General features: G+C 43.0%; 1 protein-coding gene across 2 annotated transcripts in view; it reads left to right on the top strand.

The window, feature by feature from the left end:
• The first annotated feature begins 18,661 nt into the window (after window positions 1-18,661).
• LOC105726274 (zinc finger protein 257-like) overlaps window positions 18,662-27,556 on the top strand; it is a 33,154-nt gene continuing 24,259 nt past the window's right edge. For both annotated transcript variants that reach the window (XM_064381552.1, XM_021676499.2), the window contains exon 1: window positions 18,662-18,822. In XM_064381552.1, the coding sequence (XP_064237622.1) occupies window positions 18,820-18,822 (3 nt within the window). In that variant the 5' untranslated portion in view covers window positions 18,662-18,819. The remainder of the gene's footprint in view (window positions 18,823-27,556) is intronic.

The following is a 27,556-nucleotide window of genomic DNA, read 5'->3' as shown; positions in this document are numbered from 1 at the left end:
AGGGCTTCCTCCCTGAGGTAAGCCAGGCACACCCCAGAGTACAGGAAAATTCTCTCTTTTTTACTCTCTCTCTTTTTAAACGTATTAGAAATTTGAACAGACATGTTTTACTGTCATATTAATACTACATAAATTTTTTTCTTAAGAGTAAATCAACTTTTACTTTATAAATAGTGTATTATCAATACTAAAGGCCGGACGTGGTGGCTTATGCCTTTAATCCCATCAGTGTAGGAGGCTGAGGCGGGTGGATCACCTGAGGTCAGTTCAAGACCAGCCTGGTCGACATGGTAAAACCCCTTTTCTACTCGGGCGTTGTTGTGGGCCCCTGTAATCCCAGCTACTCGGGAGGCTGAGGCAGGAGAATCGTTTGAACCCAGGAGGCGGAGGTTGCAGTGAGCCGAGATCGCGCCGTTGCATTCCAGCCTGGGCAACGAGAGTGAAACTCTGTCTATTAAAAAAAAAAAAAAAAAAGGAAAAGAAAAAAATACTAAAGCTAGTTTATTTTAGTAAAACCTTATAAATAAATCCATCAAATTTGTCCTTTTTGACCACTCTAGATTTTCATATATATTTTATAATCTCTTATAATTTTTTAACTTTTCTATTTTATTTTTATCTACTTTTTAAAAAAAATTTTGAAACAAACTTTTTTTTTTCTTTTTTTGAAATAGAGTCTCGCTCTGTCGCCCAGGCTGAAGTGCAGTGGCATGTAGTGAGCATGCAGCTCACTACAACCTTCGCCTCCCAGCTTCAAGCAATTCTCCTGCCTCAGCCTCCCAAGTAGCTGGGACTACAGGCGTACACCACCGCTTCCGGCTAATTTTTGCATTTTTAGTAGAGACAGTGTCTCACCATGTTGGCCAGACTGGTCATCAACTCCTGTCCTCAGGTAATCCGCCTGCCTCGGCTGCCCAAACTGCTGGGATTACATGTCTGAGCCACTGCGCCCAGTCCAACTTTTAATTTATTTTTAACTAGACAAAATGTTTCTAACTTTCTTCGTCAAAAACATATTTTGCATTTGTTTATACACTCTTTTTTGTTGGTAGTTTTTGAGACAGTCTCGCTCTGTCACCTAGGCTGGAGTGCAGTGGCGCAATCTCAGCTCACTGTAACCTCTGCCTCCCGGGTCCAAGCGATTCTCCAGCCTCAGCCTCCTGAGTAGCTGGGCACCAGCACCCGCCACCATGCCCCGCTAATTTTTGTTGTTTTTAGTAGAGACAGGGTTTCACCATGTTGCCCAGGCTGGTCTGGATCTTCTAAGGTCAAAGTGATCCACCCACCTCAGCCCTCCCAAAGTGCTGGGATTACAGGCATGAGCCACCGTGCCCAGCATCTGTTTATACATTCTTTATGGAGAATTGTTTTTATTACACCTAGTAGTTTTAATTATATGTATATAAATTACATTAACCCTTAACAACCAAATTTTTAGTGAAATCCCCACAAAGTAATTTTGAACTGTTTTGTGTCGATATTTTTAGAGAAAAAATATTTTATGTTATTTTATTTTTTTTGCAATTTTTTTGTTGTTAACTAACAGATCTAAATATATTTAGTTTTTATATTATATAACAAAAAAAATTCTGGTCAGATATGGTGGGTCGTGTTTATAATTCCAACACTTTGAGAGACCAAGACATGAAGACTATTTAAGCCCAGGAATTCAAGACCAGCCTTGGCAGCATGGCAAAAACCCGTGTTTACAAAAAATACAAAAATTAGCTTAGCATGGTGGCCTGTATCTGTAGCACCAGATATTCAGTGGTTAAAGTAGGACAATTGCTTGAGCCCAGGAGGTTGTGGCTACAGCAGCCTTCCTCCTTCTCTGCGGTTCAAGCGATTCTCCTGCTGTAACCTCCTGAGTAGCTGGAATTACAGGCACCCACCACTAAGCCTGGTGAATTTTTGTATTTTTAGTAAAGACGGGGTTTCATCATGTTGGCCAAGCTGGTCTCGAACTCCTGACCTCAGGTGATCCAACAACTTCAGCCTCCGAAAGTGCTGGGATTTCAGGCTTGTGCCACTGCACCCAGCCCTAAAGTCTTTTTAGATGAATATTTAGGGTTTCCTACAATTGTATCATCAGTGAACAGTGGCAATTTGACTTCCTCTCTCCTGATTTGGATGCCGTTTATTTTTTTCTTTGCTCTGGCTAAGGCAGACTTCCGTACTATGTTGAATAGAAGTGGTGAGCATGGGCATTATTGTCTTGTTTCAGTTCTCAGAAAAAATGCTTTAAGCTTTTTTCCATTTAGGGTAATGTTGGCTGTGGGTTTTCCTTAGATGGTTTGCTTTTTTTTTTTTTTTTGAGACAGAGTCTCTCTCTGTCACCCAGGCCAGAGTGCAATGGTGGTTTTTTGGCTTACTGCAATCTCTGCCTCCCAGATTCAAGCAATTATCCCACCTCAGACACCCCAGTAGCTGGGACTACAGGCACCCCCTATCAATGAGTAAAGGTTTTTGCCTTTTTAATAATTTTTAAGAACATAAGTTATTATTATTATTATTGAGACAAAATCTCACTCTGTTGCCCAGGCTGGATTGCAGTGGCATGATCTTAGCTCACTTCAACCTCCTCCTCCCAGGTTCAGGTGATTCTCATGCCTCAGTATCCCGAGTGTCTGAGATTATAAGAACACATTACCGGGCCGGGCACGGTGGCTCAAGCCTGTAATCCCAGCACTTTGGGAGGCCAAGGCGGGTGGATCACAAGGTCAAGAGATCGAGACCATCCTGGTCAACATGGTGAAACCCCGTCTCTACTAACACAAAAAATTAGCTGGGCATGGTGGCGCGTGCCTGTAATCCCAGCTACTCAGGAGGCTGAGGCAGGAGAATTGCCTGAACCCAGGAGGCGGAGGTTGCGGTGAGCCGAGATCGCGCCATTGCACTCCAGCCTGGGTAACAAGAGCGAAACTCCGCCTCAAAAAAAAAAAAAAAAAAAAAAAAAAAAAGAACACATTACCATGCCTGGGTGTTTTTGTATTTTTGATTTGAGATGGAGTCTAGCTCCATTGCCCAGGCTGAAGTTCAGTGGTCTGATCTTGGCTCACTGCAATGTCCATCTCCTGGGTTAAAGCAATTCTTCTGCCTCAGCCTCTTGAGTAGCTGGGATTACAGGCATGTGCCACTACACACAGCTAATTTTTCTATTTTTATGTCAAATAGTTATATCCCACAGAGTAAACAAAATTTCTAATCAATTGTGGCTTTAATAATGGCTGTCCAGCTGAGCACGGTGGCTCACGCTTGCAATCTCAGCACTTTGGGAGGCCAAGGCAGGTGGATCACCTGAGGTCAAAAGTTCAAGACTAGCCTGGCCAACATGGTGAAACCCCAACTCTACTAAATAATAATAATACATAGAAAGAGAGAATAAGAAAAAAAACAAAACCTGTCTCTACTAAAAATACAAAAATTAGCTGGGCATGGTGGCAGGTTCTTATAATCCCAGCTACTCAGAAGGCTGAGGCAGAATTGCTTGAACCCAGGAGGTGGAGGCTGCAGTGAGCCAAGATCATGCATGTATGCTCTACTAAAAATACACACACAAAATTACCATGGCATGGTAGCGGGCACTTGTAATTCCAGCTACTCTGTAGGCTGAGGCCAGAGAATTGCTTGAACCTGGGAGACAGGTTGCAGTAGCCGAGGTCATGCCATTGCACTCCAGCCGGGTCGACAAAGCGAGATTTTATCTCAAAATAATAATAATAATAAATAACAGCTATCATAAGACTTCTTGTCACCCATGGACAATTGTTGTCTTGATTCTATCCTCTTCAAGAAGTTATTTATAGTCAGCTATGGAATTTTGACAGGTGCTTTTAAGTGCAGGTTTCTGATAACTTTGGAGACTGCAACATTAGAACAGAGAAAAAATTTTCAGGACTCTCATGGAGAGCTAAAATGTTAATGAATATCAAGCAGAAAAGGAGTTTACTGCATAAACTGAACTAACAGCAGAAAAAAGTAATAATTTTTTCTTTCTTTTTTCTTAAAATGCTGCAAATCCTTTGTTTGTTTTTTAAGAGTCAAAAATTTTTTAGCTATTTACAGTTTTTAACAACTGAGGGAAGTATACTTCTGAAAAAAAAAATGGAACATATTTATTCCTCTTTACCTAATGTTCTTCAGAGTGTATAAACCTATTGTTAGTTTTAATTTATGGAAATATAGTTATTTGCATAAGTGGAATCAGCATTTTTTTCAACAGGGCACAATTGAAGACACTGGTAATTTCACCAAGAGTTTGACTGGAATAAGGTACTTTCCTTGAAGAAATCATGCTGAATTTGTAGAGGTAATATAAGCCTTTTGGGAAACCTGGCCACCTACTTTGTCTACACCGTCCCTGTGCAGGTTTTCTGATGTGTGGTAAGTAAGAACTGTCATTTCCATTTTTCTTTTTTCTTTTTTTTTTTTTTCAGATGGAGTTTCCTTCTATCGCCCATCCTGGGGTACAATGGTGTAATCTCAACTCACCTCAACCTCTGCTTCCCAGGTTCAAATGATCCTCCTTCTTCAGCCACCTGAGTAGCTGAGACTCTCACTACAGATGCACGCCATCACACCCAGCTAATATCTGTATTTCTTGTAGAGTTTTCACCATGTTAACCAGGCTGGTCTCGAACTCCTGACTTCCAGTGATCCATTCACCTTGGCCTCCAATAGTGTTGGGATTACAAGCATGAGCCACCATGCCTGGCCAGGAATGTCTCTTTCTGACAGAACCAGAAGCCTGAAGTTGTCTTGGGACTCCAAGAAGAGAGAAATTTACTCAACTCATAGGTATTTGATGGTACAAAACATGACTGGACTGGGCTTTTTTTTTTTTTTTGAGACAGCGTTTCGCTCTTGTAACCCAGGCTGGAGTGCAATGGCGCTATCTCGGCTCACTGCAACCTCTGCCTCCTGGGTTCAGGCAATTCTCCTGCCTCAGCCTCCTGAGTAACTGGGATTACAGGCACGCACCACCGTGCCTAGCTAATTTTTTGTATTTTTAGTAGAGACGGGGTTTCACCATGTTGACCAGGATGGTCTCAATCTCTTGACCTCGTGATCCACCCGCCTCGGCCTCCCAAAGTGCTGGGATTAAAGGCGTGAGCCACCGCGCCCGGCCTTGGACTGGGCTTTTAAAAAGTCTTTTCTGATAGTCATTTAATGGAACATAGTTACATCAAAGCGAACTTTAAAAATCTATGTGAAAAATAATTACTTTTGCTGCAGTTTATACAAATAATCAGGCCAAGTATAAGACTGAAGCTTTTTATGCAAGTAAATCAGTTTTACCATGATTTGTCTTTAGTAAAAATGAAAGACTAAAGAGAGAAAAAAATAGATGTTTCAATAACTATGGTACGCCTGTTATTAGACTCTAGTCTCATTTGTTATTTTTCCAGCTATTTAGACTAATTCTGCTTATTCCTGTGACCACACCAGTGATCTCTGACTGCAGCTCAAAAGAAACAAGAGAGATGGGTAATATAAAAATCTGGGCCAGGCGCGGTGGTTCACGCCTATAATCCCAGCACTTTGGGAGGCTGAGGCGGGTGGATCACGAGGTCAAGAGATCGAGACCATCCTGGTCAACATGGTGAAACCCCGTCTCTACTAAAAATACAAAAAATTAGCTGGGCATGGTGGCGCATGCCTGTAATCCCAGCTACTCAGGAGGCTGAGGCAGGAGAATTGCCTGAACCCAGGAGGCGGAGGTTGCGGTGAGCCGAGATCGCGCCATTGCACTCCAGCCTGGGTAACAAGAGCGAAACTCCGTCTCAAAAAAAAGAAAAAAAAAATCTGGATCAGTATTCTAATTTTGAACATGTATTGGAATCAGCTAGCAAACCCATATCAGCTTTGTTCCAACATTTTCCCAGTTCATGGAAAGCCTCCTTATTTAGTTTACTTGGGAAAATTTTACTTATTTTGCTTTACTCTTGTGGATTATACTGCTGTTGTGCTTTTTGTGTAGAAATGCAGAATAAGCTTGCTCAACGTTTTCTTAAATAAAACACTTAATTTTGCAGATATTATCTTTTGTCAGAACTCAAAAGTTATAAATGGCCCTTGTCATACTGATGCTTTCTCACCTGGCCAGGCACAGTGGCTCATGCTTATAATCCCAGCAGTTTGGGAAGCCAAGGTGGGTGAATCACCTGAGGTCAGGAGTTCGAGACCAGCCTGGCCAACATGGTAAAATTAGCCACCATGCCCAGCTAATTTTTGCATACTAAAAATGCATACTAAAAATTATCTGGGCATGGTTGCAGGTGCCTATAATCCCAGCTACTCAGGAGGCTGAAGCAGGAGAATTGCTTGAACCTGGGAGGCAGAGGCTGTAGTGAGCCAAGATCACACCACTGCACTTCAGCCTGGGCGACAGAGTAAGAATCTGTCTCAAAAAGAAAAAGGAGAGTTAAGTCAACTTGGTGCTGGGCCAAGAGATACTTCACAAACCTCTCATTGTGCACAGCTGAAGCAGCAGAAAAATTTGACCTAGGTGCTGGATACAGCAGTATGTCTTGAAAGAAGGGTGAGCCTGTCGAATAACATCACCTGTGTGAGGGACAAAAAGATATGTCACAATGCCTTCTGTAGACAGAGGACAGGCTGGAGGATTATATCACCTATGTACTGGACTCAGTGTTTCACAACGGCCTATATGGACAAAGCAAAGGCAGGCGAGTCACATAACTTAAGCGCAAGGAGTCAAAATTATCTCTATGGGCAGAACCAAGACAAGAGAATAGATTCATATCAACTAACTGCTGGGTGGAGCAAGTTATCACTACTCAATCTGTGGGCTGAGCCCAGGCAGGAGAGTAAAATTGCTCACTGCTAGGCTGAGATATATGTCACAATCACAGCTACAGGAAGGTCCAGAGACAAGATTAACAATCTTGCACATGTCTTGGTTCTAGGTATGAGAGGCACCACCTCCTGTATGTTGGGTCTAGGTGTATGACCTACAATCTTAACAGTTTACTAAATCCATTCATAAGAGCCTCAATCCCTCCCACAAACTGTGTCCCTTTAGTGGAGTCAAAGCCTCACAGATATTCTGGATCTTGGCCTTAGAGTCACCAACCTATCTGTGAACTGAATGCATGTATGAATCAAGTTTTCAACTTCAACTTTCTTTGGGTATAAGATTCAGAACCTCAAAAGTGGGCTGTGTTCATGTGGAAGAATGACAATATTTACTGCCAGTTGGGTGTATATATGAGTGTCATAATCTCACCTCTCTGCCATGCTCTGTTAGGACACTCATTGTACCACTGAGGGGTTTATATAATATATATTGAGGTCACAGTATATTCTGAGACCTTTGTGCTTCTACAGACTCATGATCCTACCTGTGGCCCCAAACCCAGAAATGAAAGTCAACATCTCTCCATTGAATACGTCCAGGTAGAAAAGATCTAACATGCCAGAATTAGAAATGGCTCCCCATTTATCTACAAGAAAAAAACAAACCCATTCAAAGGGGGTGAAAAATATGAACAGACACTTTACAAAAGAAGACATTTATGAGGTCGACAAACATATGAAAAAATGCTCATCATCACTGGTCATTAGAGAAATGCAAATCAAAACCACATTGAGATACCATCTCATGCCTGTTAGAATGGTGATCATTAAAAAATCTGGAGACAACTGACTCTGGAGAGGATGTGGAGAAATAGGAACGCTTTTACACTGTTGGTGGGAGTGTAAATTAGTTCAACCATTGTAGAAGACAATGTGGCAATTTCTCAAGGATCTAGAAATAGAAATTCCATTTGACCTAGCAATCCCATTACTGAGTATGTACACAAAAGATTATACACAAAAGTATATACACAAAAGATTATAAATCATTCTATTATAAAGACACATGCACACATATGTTCATTGTGGCACTGTTTATGATAGCAAAGACCTGGAACCAACCCAAATGCCCATCAATGATAGAATGGACAAAGAAAATGTGGCACATATACACCGTGGAATACTATGCAGCTATAAAAAAGGATGTCATAATTTCATCCTTTTATATGGCTGCATGCTCTTTGTAGGGACATGAATGAATCCAGAAACCATCATTCTCAGCAAACTGACACAAGAACAGAAAACCAAACACTGCATGTTCTCACTCATAGGAGTGTGTTGAACAATGAGAACACATGGGCACAGGGAGGGGAGCATCACACACTGGGGTCTGTTGGGGATGGGGGGTTAGGGGAGGGATAGCAGGGGCTGGGGAGGTTGGAGAGAAATCACATTGAAAGAAATGCCTGATGTAGGTGACAGGGAGATGGAGAGAGCAAACCACCATGGCATGTGTGTACCTATGCAACAGTCCTGCAAGATCTATACTTGTATCTCAGAATTTAAAGTACAATTAAAAAAAGATTGACACTGATTACATATATTTATATATATATATATATAAAAGAAATGAGTTCCTATCCCAACTGTAGCTGGATGTTCACATGTAACAGTCACAATCCAAACCGTGGGCTGTGTCAATGTGTGGAATTTGGGAACTCTCCAATGGACTCTGTCCATCTGTAAGGGTGACAGTCTTAACAGTTGGTGGTATGTGCCTATAAGAAACACAGTCTCACCTGTTTAGTGTGCCCTGTAATGACACTTTTGTGTACCACTCAAGGGCTTTATATAATATGTGAAAGAATAGTAATCTTTTAGGACCTTATTACATAGAGAGGATGCATAATCTCTCTCATTTTCCTAAGTCTAGCTGTGGGAGACAATATCTCTTCCATTGCTGGTTTGAGGTATAAGAGCAATTAACGCACCTGTGAGCTGGCCAAAATATATGTCACAATTCTACCTGTGGGTAGGAAGTGAACAGCAGATTCACATCACATAGGTTTTTGGCAAAAATATGTCACAATCTTTCCTGAGGTCAGAAACCAGGCAGAAGTCATATCAACTAGGTGCTCAGCCATAGATATATTACAATTCCCTCTTAAAACAGAGTACAGGCAGCAGAGTCATTTCACCTGGGTGCTAAGCCCAGTGATATGTCAAAATGCTCTCTATGGGCACAGCCTCGGCAGAAGAGACACATCATCTGCTGTCTGGGTCTAGCAATATATTATAACATTTTCTGTGGGCAGGATACAGGCAAAAGAAGAGAGTCACATCACTTAGGTAATGGATGCAGAGATATTTTGCAAGACCCTTCATGGCAGGGCCAAGGCAGAAACCTCCCATTCTAAAGGAATGATGCCTGGCTATGTGTAACAATACCCGAAATTCTGCCCAGGGAATACAGAAAAGTAGCATAATCTAGGTGCTGGGTTTAGTAATGTGTCAAAATCTCCCATTTTGTCAGGGCCCAAGCAGAAGAGAGCCACATCACCTAGGTGATGAATGAACAGATACGTTATAATATCACTGTAGGCAGAGCTCAATCAGATTTGCATCAAAAAAGTGTTTGATCCAGGAAGGAGAGAAAAGTCATAACACCTAGGTGTTAGGCCCAGTGACTTATCACAATCTGGTCTTGAGCAGAGACCAAGAAGTAGAGGGAAGTCACTTCCCCTGGGTGCCAGGGCAAGTGATATGCCACAATGTCCTCTGTGAAAAGTGCCAAGGCAAAAGTATAGGCTCACATCACCTAGATGCTGGGTTCAGTGATATGCCACAATTTCACCTGTATGACCTATAGGCAGAAGGGTCAAATCACTCAGGTGCTGGAGCGAGCAATGTGATGCAATCACACATGCAAGAAAGTCTAAGAATGAGATTAACAATTCCACACATGTCCTGGTTCAAGGTATGAGATCCACTACCTACTGTATGTTGGGTCTAATTACATGAGTCACCATCTCAAAGGTAAACTAGATCGCTATATAAAAACTTCAATTCCTCCAATAAACTGTGTTCCCTTAGCAGAGTCAGAGGCTCACAGGTTTGCTGAATCTTGGTCTGAGAGTCACCAATCCACCTGTGAATCAATCAGATCTATGTGTGTGATTCAATTTTTCAACTTTTGGCAGACTTGGGTGTGAGGTTCAGAACCTCAAAAGTTGGCTGGGTTCATGTGGGAAAATGACAATCTTTACTGTCTGCAGGGTGTGCACAGGTGTGCTGTAATCTCACCTGTGTGCTTGGACCTGTTAGGACACTCTCTGTACTACCTAGGGCTTTATATGGTTTGCATGAGAACCACAATCCAGCCTGAGATTTTTATGCTGGTATAAACCTATGATTGTGTCTATGTCCCTAAACCCAGCTATGAGTCAACATCTCTCCAATTTCCTGGGTTCAGATAGGAGAGCCCTCACCTTCCTATGAGCTGCATTTAAAAATGTTTTGCTATCCCAAATCTGGCTGAATGGTTACATATGACAGTCACAATTCCAACTGTGGACTGCATCCATGTGTGAGATTCACAATTGGGGTCTGTCCATCTGTGAGGGTCACAATTTTAAAAGGTGCTAGGTTTTGCATACATGCAAGTCAATGTGCTGGGCTCTGTGATGACATACTGTGTACAATCCAAAGGTTTTATACCATATATGAGAGTGTGGTCATCCTCTCCGACCTTCATAAAAATAGGAGACCCAGAATCTTATTCATTTTCCTAAGCCTAGCTATGAGAGACAGTATATCAACTTTTGCCTGGTTCAAGATATGAGAGTCATCATCTCACCTGTGAGATGGGACAAGTAACCTGTGAGTAGGTAGTAAGCAGGAGAGTCACATCACCTGAGTGCCTGGCCAGAGATTTGTACAATATTCCCTGATGGAAAGGACCAGGCAGGAGAGTAACATCATCTGGGTGCTGAGCCCAGTGACATGTCACAATGCTCTCTTGTAGGCAAGGTTTAGACAAAAGAAACGCATCTTCTGGTTGATAGGCCCAGAAATATGCTACAATCTTCTCTATAAGCAGGGGACAGGTGGAAGAGGACAGTCACGTCTCTCAGATAATGGATGCAGAGATATGTCACAAGGCCTGTGAGGAGGAATCATGCATGTGCCTCCCATCCCCTATGTGTTAAACCCAGCGATAAGATACAATATCCAAATATGCAGGGCCCAAGCAAAATAGGAGTGTCATCTCACCTAGGTTCTGGGTCTGGTGAATTGTTACAATTCCCTTTTGCTGGCAGAGTCCAGGCAGAAGGGAAGAGGCACATGACGTAGGGGATAAGTGAAAAAATATTTTATAGTACCCCTGTAGACAGAGCTCATACAGAAGAGTTATATCAACTAGGTGATGGACCCAGACATATGTCACAATACATGCAGGCTTGGCCCATGCATAAGAGGAGAGTCCATGTGCTGGGACTAGTGATACATCACAATCTCCCCTTGAACAGAGACTAAGCAGTGGAGGAGAGTCACATCACCTATGTGCTGGGCTTAGGAATGTGTCACAATACTCCCTGATGGGAGAGCCCAGACAGTACTGTGACATCACCTGGGTGCTAGGTCAGGGATATATCACAACCTTCCCTGAATGTGGGGACATAAACTAGGGCCAAAGCCAAGCTAGATGTCACAATCACTCCAGTGGGGAGCACCCAGGCTGGAGAGGAGAGTCACATCACATAGGAACTGGGCCAAGCAATATGTAGCAATCTCCACTGTGAACAAATCTGAAAATAAGAAGAGTCATATCAACTAGGTGATGAACTCAAAAATACGTCAAAATGATTCTTGTTGGCAAAGACCTGGCCCAGAGTTATGTCACAATATCTCCTATGGAGAAAGCCTAGGCAAGAAAGAAGAGTCACATCAAATAGTTGATGGGCCCAGAGGTATATCACAATGCCCTTGTGAACGGGGTCCAGTCAGAAGACTCACATCAACCTGCTGTTGGGACCAGCAATATGTCTCAATGCTTTTTGAGTGCAGGGCCAAGGCAAAAGAGGAACATCACCTTGGTGTTGGGCCCAGCGATATGTCACAATGTTCCCCATGGGCAAAACCTAGAAATAAGAGAAGAGTCACATCAGCTAGGTGCTGGGGCTAGCAGTCTCTTTCAATACCCCCCTGTAAGCAGAAAACAGGCAGAAAAAGAATCACATCACCTGTGTGATGGACACAGAGATATGTCACAATGCTTTCTATAAGCAGGACCTAGACAAGATAGTTACATGACCTGGGCGTTAGAACCAACAATATGTTACAATGGTCCATGTGGGCAAGGCACAGGCAGGAGAGTCACATAACCTGGTTATGGATCCCCTATGTTAGGTGCAGTAATATGTCACAGTGTGCCCTGTGAGGAGTGCCAAGGAAGGAATAAATTTACATCACCTAGATCCTGGGTTCAGTGATGTGTCACAAGCAGGAGTGTCAAAAAACTCAGGTGCCAGACAGAGGCGTATGTCACAATCACAGCTATAGGAAGGTCTATAAATGAGATTAACCATCCTGCACATGTTGAGGTTCCAGGTATGAGAATTAACACCTCCTTTACGTTGGGTCTATGTTTAGGAGTCACAGTCTCAACCATGGACTTGATCTGTGCATGAGACCTTCAACCCATCCTCTAGACTGTGTCTCCTAAGTGGACTCACAGTCTCTCAAGTCTCAGGTGTGCTGAATCTTGGTCTGAGAGTCACCAGCTCATCTATAGACTAGATTAAAGGATGAAAGTCAATTTTTCAACTTATGAAATTTTATCGATTGTGAGATTCAGAATCTCAACAGCGGGCTGTGTTCATGTGGAAGGATGAAAATCATTACTGTCAGCTGGGTCCACATTTGAGTGTCACAATCTCACCTGTGTGCTAAGATCTGTTAGGACATTCTCTGTCCTACTTGATGGCTTTATACTGTATGGATAACAGTTTCAATCTTGTCTGAGACCTTTATGCTGATATGGACCCATGATCGTACCTGTGGCCCTAAGCTCAGGTAACGAGAGTTCAACATGTCTCCAGTTGGCTGAGTCTAGATAAGAGATTTCTTACCCACCTGTGAGCTGGGTTTAGAAATATTTCACCATTTAAACTCTGGTTGAATATTCACAAATTACAGTCACAATTTCAACTGTGGACTGTATCCACTTATGATATTAAGAACCTCAGCAGTGAGCACTGTCTGTGTGGGAAGGTTCCAATCCTAAGGGTTGCTGTATTGTGCACGTGAGAAACACAACCTCACCTGTGTGCTAGGCTCTGTGATGACACTTTCTGTACCATCCAAGAGCTTTATACAATGTGCAAGTTAATGCCAATTCTGTATGGTTTTTATAAAGAGAAGACTCAGAAACTCATCTGTTTGCCAAAGCCTTGCAAAGAGATACAATCTCTGCTATTGGCTGCTTAAATGTACGAGCATCTCTATTGCATCTGTGAGCTAACCCAAGGTAAATGTGACAATACCACCGATGGAGAGAGACTAATCAGTAGAGTCACATCACCTGTTTTCTTGGGCCAGCGATATGTCACAATCTTCCCCAAGGCCAGAGACCAGGGAGGAGGGTTGTGTCATCTGGGTTCTGGACCCAGGAACATATCACAATGCATTATGTGGGTTGAGCCCAGGCAGGAGAGACACATCATTTACTTGCTGGGTCCAGTGACATGTCACAATCTCCTCTGTGGGATGGGAGCAGGCAGGGGAGCCACATTGTCTAGGTGATGGATGAAGATATTTCACAAGGACTCATGTAAGCAGGGCCCAGGCAGTATTCTCCTGTTCCTTAGCTGTTAAGCCCAGCAATATCTCACAATATTCAAAATATGTAGGGCCCAGGTAAAACAAAAATACTACATTACCTAGGTGTTGGCCCAGCAATTCACCACAAATTTCTCCTTGGGCAGAACCTAAGCAGTGAAGGAGAGTCACATCCCCTAGTTTACAGGTCCAGCAATATGTCACAAGAGCATGGCCCAGGCAAAAACATAACATTACCTAGGTGAAGAAATGTCACAATGTCCTCTGTGGGTAGAGTTAAGAGGGAAGGAAAGTGTCACATCTTTGTTCCATGGGCATGATCATATCATAAGACAGGTACATCACCTAGGTTTTGGTCTCAGAGATATGTCACAATATTTTCTATGGTCAAAGCCCAGGTAAAAAAGGAGAGTCACATCAAATAGTTCATGAAGTCAGAAATACGTAACAATGCCCTCTGAGAGCAGAGTCCGGGCAGAAAACTCATATCACCTTGGTGCTGGGCCCAGCAATATGTCACAATGTCTTCTGAAAGTAGGACAAAGCCAACAGATTAGTGTCATCTTGGTAAATGACAACATCTCCTCTGCAGGCAGAACTTAGAAAGATGAGAAGAGTCACATCAGACAGGTACTGGACCCAGCAATAGGTAACAATCTTCCCCTTTGAGCAGAGATCACACAGGAAAAAAGAGTCGGGGGCCGGGCACGGTGGCTCAAGCCTGTAATCCCAGCACTTTGGGAGGCCGAGGCAGGTAGATCACAAGGTTGAGAGATCGAGACCATCCTGGTCAACATGGTGAAACCCTGTCTCTACTAAAAATACAAAAAAAAATTAGCTGGGCATAGTGGCGCGTGCCTGTAATCCCAGCTACTCAGGAGGCTGAGGCAGGAGAATTGCCTGAACCCAGGAGGCGGAGGTTGCAGTGAGCTGAGATTGTGCCATTGCACTCCAGCCTGGGTAACAAGAGTGAAACCCCGTCTCAAAAAAAAAAAAAAAAAATGAGTCACATCACCTGGGCGATGGGTTCAGAGATACATCACAATGTCCCATGTAGGCAGGGCTGAGTCTGAAGAGTTCATGGATGTTAAACTCAGCAGTATGACAGTGGTCCATGAGGGCAGAGAACAAATAGGAGAATGACATAAGCTGAGTTTGGGGCCCAGGAATATGTCATGGCATCCCCTGTGGGTAGTGCTAGAAAAGGAGAGACTTACAGCACTTGGAAGCAAGGCCCAGTTATATGAAACAATGCCCCCTGTGGCCAGCACCAAGGCAGGAGTATGGAGTCACATCACCTATGTGCTAGGTTCAGCAATATGTCACATTTGCAACTACGGATCGGGCCTAGGCAGAGGAGTCAAATTACTCAAGTACTGAGCAGGGGCATATGTCACAATCACACCTGCAGGATGATTTAGAAATTAGATTAACAATTTCGGGCCGGGTGTGGTGGCTCATGCCTGTAATCCCAGCACTTTGGGAGGCCGAGGTGGGTGGATCACGAGGTCAAGAGATCGAGACCATCCTGGTCAACATGGTGAAACCCCGTCTCTACTAAAAATACAAAAAATTAGTTGGGCATGGTGGTGCGTGCCTGTAATCCCAGCTACTCAGGAGGCTGAGGCAGGAGAATTGCCTAAACCCAGGAGGCGGAGGTTGCGGTGAGCCGAGATCGCGCCATTGCACTCCAGCCTGGGTAACAAGAGCGAAACTCCGTCTCAAAAAAAAAAAAAAAAAAAAAAAAAAACAATTTCACACATGTCCTAGTTCTAAATTTGAGAGTCAGCACCTCCTGTAGTTGGGTCTAAGTACAACAGTCACAATCTCAATGGTGCAGTTGATTTGTTTATGAGAGCCTCAATTTCTTCTGCAGATTGTGAACGCTTACTGGAGTCACAGACTCAAAGGTGTGCTGAAGATAGGTCTGAGCATCACCAACTCACCTTTAAATCAAATCTACGTATGAGTCAGTTTTCCAACTTTTGACTGTTTTCACTAGGGAAACTTGGGACCTCAACAGTGGGCTGTGTTCATGTGGAAAGATGACAATTTTTGCTGTTGGCTGGGTGTGCACGTGAGCTTCACAATCTTGCCTTTGTGCTGGGCTCTGCTACAGCTCTCTCAATACTACGCAACAGCTTTCTACAGTGTTAATGAGAGTTGCAAGCTGTTCTATGATCTTCATAATGGTATGGACCCATGATTTTACCTGTGGCCCTAAGCCCAGGTATGAGAGTCAACATCTCTATAATTGGCTGGTTCCAGATAAAAGAGTTCTTATCTACTGAGGAGCTAGGTTAGAAAGAAGTCACCATCTCAAGTGCAGTTGAATATTCACCTATGAAAATCACAATTTCAACTGTAGACTGCATCCACGTGTGAGATTCAAGATTTTACTAGTAGGCTCTGTCCATATCTGAGGTGACAATCCTAATGGATGATGGGGTGTGCATACAAGAAATGCAATGTCATCTTTGTGCTAGGCCCTGTGATGACACTCTCAGTACCACCTGAAGGGTTTATATAATATACAAGAGAGTGGTAATCTACTATAACCTTCCTGCGAAGAGGAGACCCAGAATCTTATATAATTCCCTAAGCCTAACTTTGAAAGACAGTATCCCCTCAATTTGTTGATTTGAGGTATGAGAGTTATCATCTCACTTATGAGCTGAACAATAATATACTTTACAATCCCACCTGTACATAGAGAGTCTCATCATTTTAGTACTAGGCCAGAGATAACGTCACAATCTTTATTCATGGCAGAAATCAGGAAGAAGAGTCATGTCACCTGGGTGGTTGGCCAGGGATTATGTTACATTCCTGTTCTGAAAGTAGGGCACAGGCAGCAGAGTCACAGCATGTGGGTGCTGTGCCCAGTGATATGTCACAATGACTCCTGTGAGCAAGACTCAAGGTGAAAAAAAACACATCACCCTGTTGCTGAGCCAAATGTTATGTCATAATCTTTCCTGTGGGCCGGATGCAGGCAGCAGAAAAGAGTCACATCTCCTAGGTGATGAATGCAGAGAGATATCATGAGGCTCCATGAGAATGGTAGGCTAACGCTGTTTACAGGGCACAGACAGGTACCTCCAATCTTCTAGGTGTTTGGTCTAGTGATATGTCACAGTACTAAAAATATGTGGGGCCTATGCAAAATAGTCACATTACCTAGGTGCTAGGTCCAGGGAGATGTCATCATCCCACATGAGGCCTGGCAGAAAAGGACACATCACCTAAACCATAAATGTAAAAATGTATCATAGCCAGCCACAGACATTTATGTCTGTAATTCCAGCACTTTGGGAGGTTGAGGCAGGTGTATCACTTGAGGCCAGGAGTTTAAGAGCAGCATGGCATACATGGCAAAACCCCATCTCTACTAAAAATACAAAAAAAAATAGCTGAGTGTGGTAGTACATACCTGTAATCTCAGCTACTCCAGAGGATGAAGCATGAGAATCACTTGAATCCAGGAGACCTGATGATTAGGTTTAAGGCCAAATGACAAAATAGTGTTTGCTCGTTTGAATCCAGGAGGTCTGACAATTAGGTTCAAGGGCAAATAGCAAAATATGTTTGCATTTAGCCTATTTCCTCCATATTTAAACATTGCAGGTCAAGAATGTGTACAGATGAAAACATGGGGTTTTCTTCTCCTCTGGCCCCATCATCCTTTGTTCACAGTCTGATCTCTTGAAAGAAGGTAGGCCACAGGTGGAGAGGAGTTGTCGACGTGTGGTTATTTTATTCCAGTTGCCCTCTGCTCTTTCTATGGCCACTATCTTTTCCATCCTCGAAACTGAAGGGAGATGTTGTTAGGAAGAAGCCCTTCCTTCACACTGGCAGAATAAATTTCTTCAGGCCCTTCACCACCTAATGTCAGAGCTGCATTTCAGTGTGGCAGCTACTGGTCATGTGTGGCTCCTGAGTGCCTGGAATGTGGCTGGGTCTACATTGTGATATGTGCTAGAAAGGCAAAATACAGACTTAGTTCCAAAGATATAGTTCTAAATATGTACATGCTACATTAATAATCACATCTTGCTCATATAATAATATTTTGAATATATTGGGTTACTTAAATTGTTGAAATCAATTTGACCTTTTTTTTTTTTTTTTAAAGTTTGGCTACTAGAAAATTTAAAATTCACATTTGGCTCATATTCGATTGTTGCCCAGGCTGGAATGCAGTAGTGAGACCTCAGTTCACTGCAACCTCCACCTCCTGGGTTCAAGTGATTATTCTGTCTCAGCCTTTTGGGTAGCTGGGATTACAGGTGCCTGCCACCACACCCAGCTAATTTTTGTATTTTTAGTAGAGACGGGGTTTCATCATATTGATAAGGCTAGTCTCGAACTCCTGACCTCAGGTGATCTGCCCGCCTCAGCCTGCCCAAAGTGCTGGGATTACAGGAGTGAGCCATTGTGTCAGGCCATAATTGCCTCCTTCTTAAAATCTTAGGCTGCCTGATCAAAAAAACAGAAGCCAGGAAAGTCTTGAATGCTGAAGTTTGAAAATAATTGTTATTATATTATTTTTGTTTGGAAATAACCATATAATGTATTTGTTTTTCTTTACTCACTCTGTCGCCCAGGCTGAAGTGCAGTGGCGCGATCTCGGCTCACTGCAACTCCGCCTCCCAGGTTCAAGCGATTCTCCTGCCTCAGCTTCCCAAGTAGCTGGGACTACAGGTGTCAGCTACCACCCCCGGCCATATAATGTATTATGTATAAACGCGTATGACCTTACACACAAGGTTAAATGCAAATACCTCTGGGGTGGGACTGGTTCGTTTCATGGAAGAAACCCTGTCTAAAAAGCCGGCAGTCTAGGCTGTCACTCTTTCTTCATTCAGTCCAGCATCTGATCACATCTCCTGTCACTCAGAACCTGAAGGAGCGGGGCCTTAGGTGTTATCCAATCAGAGACGCTGAGCTAGAAACCATCCAATCAAACACGCAGCCGGAACAAACAGGGCGGCTTCCGGGGTTTGCGGGGCCTTTGTCTCTTGCTGCCGCCGGAGCTCTGGATCTCGTCTTCCCTGCTGTGTGTCCTCCTCTCCTAGAAGCCCAGCCTTTGTGGCCCTGTGACCTGTAGGTATTGAGAAATCCACAGCGAAGACGCCAGAACCCCCTGGAAGCCTAGAAATGGTGAGAATGCCGGGTCCGACTACCGAGAGAGGGGGAGGGGCGGGTTGGAACTAGTAGGAAGCGGCTGTGGCGGGACTCAGGCTTCCCTGCAGTCAGATCCACAATCTGCGCCCAGACTTCTCCTTGCCCAGCTCGGCCGCACTCCCCTTCAGCCATAAGATGGCGGCTGCGCTGACAGCCAGCCGGCCCGGGCGTCCTGTTACTTCCTTGCGCAGTGACTGTTCCCTGGCCTGGAGCCCTCTTTGAACCGCTCTGCACCCGCTGCGCCCCATCTCCCAGATTGTGCAGGGACCACGAGAGGGTCGTCAGGGCAAAATCCTGACTCAGGGTGTGGGTTCATGAATGGGAAGAGCTTTGGTCTGTCGGGTTCTGAGTCCCTCTTTTCTCCTGTTAAAAATGTACAGAAGTCACTGCAAAAATATAAAGAATTTAATTAAAGAGTGATTCAAAAATTGTAGAGTACCCAGCTGTGTTTGTAGTTTGTCGTCCATAGGAAGGGCTTGAAAAAAAGACATTTATAAGATGCAGTAAAGAACACCACGTTCAGGACGGGCGCAGTGGCTGGGATTACTAATCCCAGCACTTTGAGAGGCTGAGGCTGACAGATCATGAGATCAGGGATTCGAGACCAGCCTGACCAACATGGTGAAACCCCATTTCTACTAAAAATACAAAAAAATTAGCTGGGCATGGTGGCACGCACCTGTAATCTCCGCTACTCGGGAGACTGGGCCAGAAGAATCGCTTGAACTCGGGAGGCGGAGGTTGCAGTGAGCCGAGATCGTGCCACTGCACTCCAGCCTGGGCAACAGAGGGAGACTCCGTCTCAAAAGCAAAAAACAAATTTAGTAATTGCTTAGGTACAGTTACAGTTTCTTGATTTGTACGATCAAGATGGACATTTTCTGGTTATGTATGCAGAGGTTAATTGGCAGTTTATAGTTGGCTAAGTTTATAGTTGGGGGAGATTTTGTTTCCCCCAATTTAGTAATTTATAAAAACATGCATTTGAGTTGGATTTATTTAAAGTAGAAATCCAGGGACTAGAGTCACCTCAGTCTAGTTGTTTGGCACTTAATTATTCTCACACTCCCTAGGAGACTAATTTTCTGCTGCTGTTTTCTTTCTTTCTTTTCTTTTCTTTTTTCTTTCCTTCCTTTTTTCTTTCTTCTTTTTTGAGAAATCACTCTGTCGCCCAGGCTGGAGTGCAGGGGCGTGATTTCAGCTCACTGCAACCTCTGCCTCCTGGGTTCAAGCGATTCTCCTCCCTCAGTCTCCTGAGTAGCTGGGATTACAGCTGATTGTATTTTTAGTAGATACAAGGTTTCACGTTGACCAGGCTGGTCTCGAACTCCTAACCTCAGGTGATCCTCCTGCCTCGGCCTCCGAAAGTGCTGGCATTACAGGCGAGAGCCACGCGCCCAGCCTTTTCCACTAAATTTTTTTACGTGTGTGCTTAGCAGAGTATCAAGTATACCCCCTACCCATCATTTCTTCAGCCTAACTCTGGCTTGCAAAAATAGTAAATAATAAAATATTAAATTTTCAGTTTCTTCTGACATTCCCAAATGCCAATTTTCCCTCTCTAATTCACATTATCAACTATTCATCCTTTAGTCTGCATTTTTTATACCATATTTTAATCATTTTTTTGACAAAGCATTGGATGGCACTTTAAAAAGATTTGTTTTCTGTTTGTAAATACTTCCATAAGAAGAAAGCAAAGTATAATTCCCTGACACTGTAGTGTAAAACAATTTTTGTTTCTCTTCTGATTTTATCTTCTATAGGCACAGAGATCTTAACAGAATGTTTTTGGGTCAAAGTTTCCCTTTGAAAATTATGAGGTGTGATGTATTCAACCGCCTTTAGTTTTATTCTTGGTCCTGGACTTCAGTCCTCTCTTGGAAAAACTAGGATACCCACCATGGCTCTATCTGCTAGAGTGTCTACTGGATATCAGCTTCTGGGTCTTTATATTTTTAAAATAGCACAACCTGACTTAAGGAGTGTAGCCTCTTGAGAAAAAAGGTGGCCGCCTCAGGACTGAGAGTAGTCTGCTGTTGTCCTTCTTTTTCCTTTTTTTTTGAGACGGCATTTCGCTCTTGTTACTCAGGCTGGAGTGCAATGGCGCAATCTTGGCTCACCACAACCTCCGCCTCCTGGGTTTAGGCAATTCTCCTGCCTCAGCCTCCTGAGTAGCTGGGACTACAGGCACGCGCCACCATGCCCAGCTAATTTTTTTTTTTTTTTTAGTAGAGATGGGGTTTCACCATGTTGACCAGGATGGTCTCGATCTCTTGACCTCGTGATCCACCTACCTCAGCCTCCCAAAGTGCTGGGATTACAGGCGTGAGCCACCGCGCCCGGCCTTGTCCTTCTTTTTCGAGGACGTTAAGATTGTCTTCACCCAACCCAGCTTCCATTTCTTTTTTTTTTTTTTTTTTTGAGACGGAGTTTCGCTCTTGTTACCCAGGCTGGAGTGCAATGGCGCGATCTCGGCTCACCGCAACCTCCGCCTCCTGGGTTCAGGCAATTCTCCTGCCTCAGCCTCCTGAGTAGCTGGGATTACAGGCACGTGCCACCATGCCCAGCTAATTTTTTGTATTAGTAGAGACGGGGTTTCACCATGTTGACCAGGATGGTCTCGATCTCTTGACCTCGTGATCCACCCGCCTCGGCCTCCCAAAGTGCTGGGATTACAGGCTTGAGCCACCGCGCCCGGCCTCCAGCTTCCATTTCTTAGACACATATTTCTGTTAAACCAAAGAGATGCTGGTAGAAAACACAGAAATAATTTCTGCTCCCTACATTCCCTAAGTGGCCAGATAAATAATGAAATAAAAATAGTGAAAAATTTGTGAAAGAAAAAATAGTATTTCTCTTTTTTTGAGACAGTCTCACTCTGTTGCCTAGACTGGAGGGGGTGGCACGGTATCAGCTCACTGGAACCTCCGCCTCCTGGGTTCAAGGATTCTCCTGCCTCAGCCACCAAAGTTGCTGGGACTACAGGCACCCGCCACCACGCTTGGCTAATTTTTGTATTTTTAGTAGAGGTAGGATTTCACCATGTTGGCCAGGCTGGTCTCAAACACTTGACCTCCAGTGATCCCAAAGTGCTGAGATTGCAGAGATGAGCCACCGGGCCCAGCCAATAAGTAGTATTTCAAAAGACAAAAATTTAAAAGACAAAGAAAAATGGTACAAGAACTTAAAAAGTAAAGTGATCCTCGGCCACTCAGTGGGGCATAGTGCAGTGTCTCCTGAGAGGGTGATTATTGAGCACTTATAGAGCAGGATGAGGTCGAAACTCTCTCAAGTGATTGGATGGCCTTACTTGACACATGATTCAGACACATCTGTTTTTCAATCAGCATTGGTACTTCCTGGGTTTGTCACCTTAAAAAGAATTGTTTTCACTTATCCTAAAGTCAGTTTTTTAACTATAAGTTGCATTTTACTAGTAGGGCTTTAAAGGTAAGAAAATATTTACAAATGGGCCTGGGAGAGCTGTCTCATACCTGTAATCTCAGCACTTTGGGAGGCTAAGGAGGGTGGATCACCTGAACTCAGGAGTTTGAGACCAACCTGGACAACATGGTGAAACTCTGTGAAAGCCTGCCACCATGCTGGCTAATTTTTGTATTTTTAGTCAAGATGGGTTTTCACCTTGTTGTCAAGGCTGGTATGGAACTTCTGACTTCAAGTAATCCTCCCTCCTCAGCCTCTCAAAGTTCTGGGATTACAGGCATGAGCTACCACACCTAGCCCTCATTTACTTATTTGTTTTCCAGAGGGAATTTAATAATTTTTTCAAGTGTTTTTTTTTTTTTTTTTTTTTTTGAGACGGAGTTTTGCTTTTGTTACCCAGGTTGGAGTGCAATGGTTTAATCTGGACTCACCGCAACCTCCGCCTCCTGGGTTCAGGCAATTCTCCTGCCTCAGCTTCCTGAGTAGCTGGGATTACAGGCATGCACCACCATGCCCAGCTAATTTTTTTTTTTTTTTTTTTGAGACGGAGTTTTGCTTTTGTTACCCAGGCTGGAGTGCAATGTCTCAATCTGGACTCACCGCAACCTCTGCCTCCTGGGTTCAGGTAATTCTCCTGCCTCAGCCTCCTGAGTAGCTGGGATTACAGGCATGCGCCACCACGCCCAGCTAATTTTTGTATTTTTAGTAGAGACGGGGTTTCACCATGTTGATCAGGATGGTCTTGATCTCTTGACCTTGTGATCCACCCGCCTCGGCCTCCCAAAGTGCTGGGATTACAGGCGTGAGCCACCGTGCCCGGCCTAATTTTTTGTATTTTTAGTGGAGACGGGGTTTCACCATGTTGACCAGGATGGTCTCGATTTCTTGACCTCGTGATCTACCTGCCTCAGCTTCCCAAAGTGCTGGGATTGCAGGCGTGAGTCACCGTGCCCGGCCCTCAAGTGTGTTTTTTAATGGCTGGGTGGTTTCAAATGGAATTCTAAGACTTAGCTTTTAGAATGCTACCAAGGAAAAGAATAGAAAAAAAAAAATCTATTTTGGCTGTAGAAAATGAATACATTTCCACAAGAAGATATGGTAGATAATTGGTGAGTTACATGGATTCATAAAAGCATCAGTTTATTTTCTTGCAGGGAAAATTTGTGATAGTGAATATCTCTGTTCTATATCCTGTTATTTTAATTTTTTAGGTTTTTTTTTTTCTTTTTTTTTTTGAGACGGAGTTTTGCTCTTGTTACCCAGGCTGGAGTGCAGTGGCGCGATCTCGGCTCACCGCAACCTCCGCCTCCTGGGTTCAGGCAATTCTCCTGCCTCAGCCTCCTGAGTAGCTGGGATTACAGGCACGCACCACCATACCCAGCTAACTTTTTGTATTTTTAGTAGAGACGGGGTTTCACCGTGTTGACCAGGATGGTCTCGATCTCTTGACCTTGTGATCCATCCGCCTCGGCCTCCCAAAGTGCTGGGATTACAGGCGTGAGCCACCACACCCGGCCTCTGGCCTTATGTTTAAGTCTTTAATCCATCTGGAGTTAATTTTTAGTGTAAGGTGTAAGGAATGGGTCCAGTTTCAGCTTTCTGCAGATGGCTAGCCAGTTTTCTCAACACCATTTTTAAAAATTATTTTATTATTATTATTTTTTGAGACGGAGTTTCGCTCTTGTTACCCAGGCTGGAGTGCAATGGCGTGATCTTGGCTCACCGCACCCTCCGTCTCCTGGGTTCACGCAATTCTCCTGCCTCAGCCTCCCGAGTAGCTGGGACTACAGGCGTGCGCCACCATGCCCTGCTAATTTTTGTATTTTTAGTAGAGACGGGGTTTCACCATGTTGACCAGGATGGTCTCGATCTCTTGACCTCGTGATCCACCCGTCTCGGCCTCCCAAAGTGCTGGGATTACAGGCATGAACCACTGCACCCGGCCTCAACACCATTTATTAAACAGGGAATCCTTTTTCCATTGCTTCTTTTTGTCATGTTTGTGGAAGATCAGATGGTTGTAGATGTGTGGCGTTGCTTCTGAGGCCTCTGTTCTGTTCCATTGATCTATATCTCTGTTTTGGTACCAGTACCATGCTGTTTTGATTACTGTAGCCTTGTAATGTAGTTTGAAGTCAGGTAGTGTGATGCCTTCAGGTTTGTTCTTTTTGCTTAGGATTGTCTTGGCTATGTGGGCTCTCTTTTGGTTTCATATGAAATTTAAAGTGTTTTTTCCAGTTCTGTGAAGAAGGACAATGGTAGCTTGATGGAGATAGCATTGAATATACATTTTTAGTCTTTTAAAGTCAACACAGATTTGTTTAGATTAAAGCTCATTTTAAAAACACACAAATTGGAGTACAAAAATGGGATTAAATTTAGCAATACAGAATAATAAAGATACTGAGTAGTTTTTTTTTGACAGAAAACTGATTATTCAAGGTAATTATCTAATATTTGCAGATTAAAGTACTTACACTGCAAAAGAAAGCAGTTCACTGTATAAACTGAACAGTGAAATCTGCAGTTGTACTTTGGTTTCTGTTTATTACTTCAGAACAGTTAGCATAGTTATGTGTAATGTTTATAGACAACCTGCATTTATATAATTTAAAAAGTATTTTCTACAATAGTATGAATATAAGGCAGCAAAATTTACTTTCCATGAATCTTTTTAATAGACATTTTAATATTCATACTTCTGAAATAAGTGTTTTAACTGAATTATGATTACAGACATTTCTAATATATTTTACATTCATTATGACTAGTACATTAAAATTACATATACTTAGATATTTATATCTAACATCTAAGAAATTTACTACAAAATTGTTACAGTAAATATTAGTCTGACATGCTTATTAGTCTATCTAATAGGGATAACTCTAGGTAAGTATAATTTTAGTGTCTTGTATTTCATTAACTTGGAATGCTGCTATTACAGGATACAGATGGCATGGCCACCCAGAAACCATAATAGGTCTTGAGTTAACTATGTTGCAAGCTCAGATATGTATCTGCTGAGCTCTCAGATATATGAACAGAGAGAGATTCAAATTCTTCATCAAAAAGTGCTGGTGGAAGTTGTCAGATGTATTTCAACATACATCCCCCATTCAATGGCTAGGAGATAAGAGAGCAGCAGAGATGAAAGAGAAACCTTATAAAATGCTGCTGAGAATTTGCCCCCTTTCTTTATAATGCTCATGTTTTTCTTTTTTTTTTGTGAGACGGAGTTTCGCTCTTGTTACCCAGGCTGGAGTGCAATGGCGCGATCTCGGCTCACCACAACCTCCGCCTCCTGGGTTCAGGCAATTCTCCTGCCTCAGCCTGCTGAGTAGCTGGGATTACAGGCACGCACCACCGTGCCCAGCTAATTTTTTGTATTTTTAGTAGAGACGGGGTTTCACCATGTTGACCAGGATGGTCTTGATCACTTGACCTCGTGATCCACCCGCCTCGGCCTCCCAAAGTGCTGGGATTACAGGCGTGAGCCACCGCACCCGGCCCTTATGCTCATGTTTTTCTGATGCTGAGAGCAGCTGTGCACTTTGGATATTTAGAGAGAAATTCTTTTTAAGGGAATATTTTCTGGCTAACTTGATAAATCTTATGTCTAATTTGAGTTTTTCTTAAGATACTTTTAACTTCTTTATTTATCTCAATATAATCTTGATCAGACTGAGAGCTCTTTTTCTCTCAGATGCTTTGGGTGTCTGTTTTAGAAGCCTTTTGAGTATCTCATGGTGTCTTTGAATGAGGTGGGCTGTCACGGGCATGACCCTTAGAGTGATCTCTACCCAGACTCATACTGAAAGTCCAGCATTATTTTTTTGTGTCACCATTATAAATTGACACTGAGGCTGAAACACTTCTTCCGTTCCCAGTATTATAAAAGTGTAATTCTACCCAGGAGGCCTGCAGGCTCTCCTCCTGCAGCTCAGGCTTCACTCTTTGATGTGGCACTGGAGTGCTGCTGTGACAATTGGGGTTCACATAAGATGTGAGCTGCCACCTTTGAGCCTTGTGCTGTGGGTTGTGCCTGAGTGGCACATGGTAGGAGTCAAGGGAGGACACTGGTGACCAGGGGATGGCAAGCAGGAGTGCTATAGCCCAGTGCTCATGAAGTAGAGAGCCATTGTTTTAAAATGTAAAAAGCCAAAATGATAGCACCCTAATCAACAATTTTTGTAGAAGAGTGAAAGCCTACCTTTAGTAGGCACCTGGCTTTAAGTTATAAAATGGCTTCCTGTCATGAAGATGTGATAAGTTTATTATGGCATTTAATATAACCATGTAGCATACGTGGATGGCCTTTTCAGTTAGCAAGTAAATTTAGAATGAATTATGTATGGCATGGTGTTGTAAATTTTTCTACTTATAGACTAATTATGATGAATATCTTTCTGTCTTTGCAGTTTCTTAAGCAGATTGACCATGATGGATTTCACATTCTCATTTAATTATGTAATAAAGCAGTTTTCTTTCTGTCTATTATTGTGGAGTTTCTCTGGGGCTGTAGAAAATTTTTCTTTTCTGTATATCTGCCTATTTGGTATCTATAGGCCACTACATTCACTTCTAGGGAGGATATACCGGATTTCTACAAACTTCACAGGACAGCAATCAACCGTTTTACCTCTTTCAATGACTCTTGTATCTTCAGACCTAAAACTAATTCACAGAACAAGGAGCCCAGAAACCCAATCAGAATAACAGGTGTGCATTGAGTAAACATGTAGACATGACAATCTCCACTTTCTTTTATCTTCTCTTGCTAAAAGGCCCACAAATGTGCAAGTAACACCTGCTGCTATTCTACCCGTCCAGAGCCTAAATCTGCAGCTCCAAATTCTAAATCTAGGTCTTAAGATTTGGAAAATAAAGACTTTTATCTGAGGAATGCAAGTCCTTTTAGTTTCTGAAGTCAGACATTAAAATGAGAACACAGTTGTATCTTTCTCCCCTCTTTGAGCTATGTATTCATCTCTTGAAACTATTCACAATTGCCACAAGTAGCTGTCACTTTAATAATGCAACACTGAACACTAACTTAAACTGTAAACCTTAATGATGTATAGCCGATCAATATCAATGTTATTTCTGTAAATAAATAAGAAAGGTAGGTAAAGTTATGGTTATGACTCTGGATACTTTTTTACCTTGATCTCTCACTCCCAAAATTATTTGTTGTTAACAAACAGTTTTGTACCTCTTCTTTTTCCTTTGCTAGTACTCTTGTAACTGCTGCTAATCAAAG

This window comes from Aotus nancymaae, unplaced genomic scaffold (genome assembly GCF_030222135.1).
Source record: "Aotus nancymaae isolate 86718 unplaced genomic scaffold, 86718_ANA_hifiasm-v0.15.2.pri h1tg000028l, whole genome shotgun sequence".
NCBI lineage: Eukaryota > Metazoa > Chordata > Mammalia > Primates > Aotidae > Aotus > Aotus nancymaae.
Note: the sequence above shows the minus strand (reverse complement) of the source record. Positions and strands in the feature narration are given on the sequence as shown.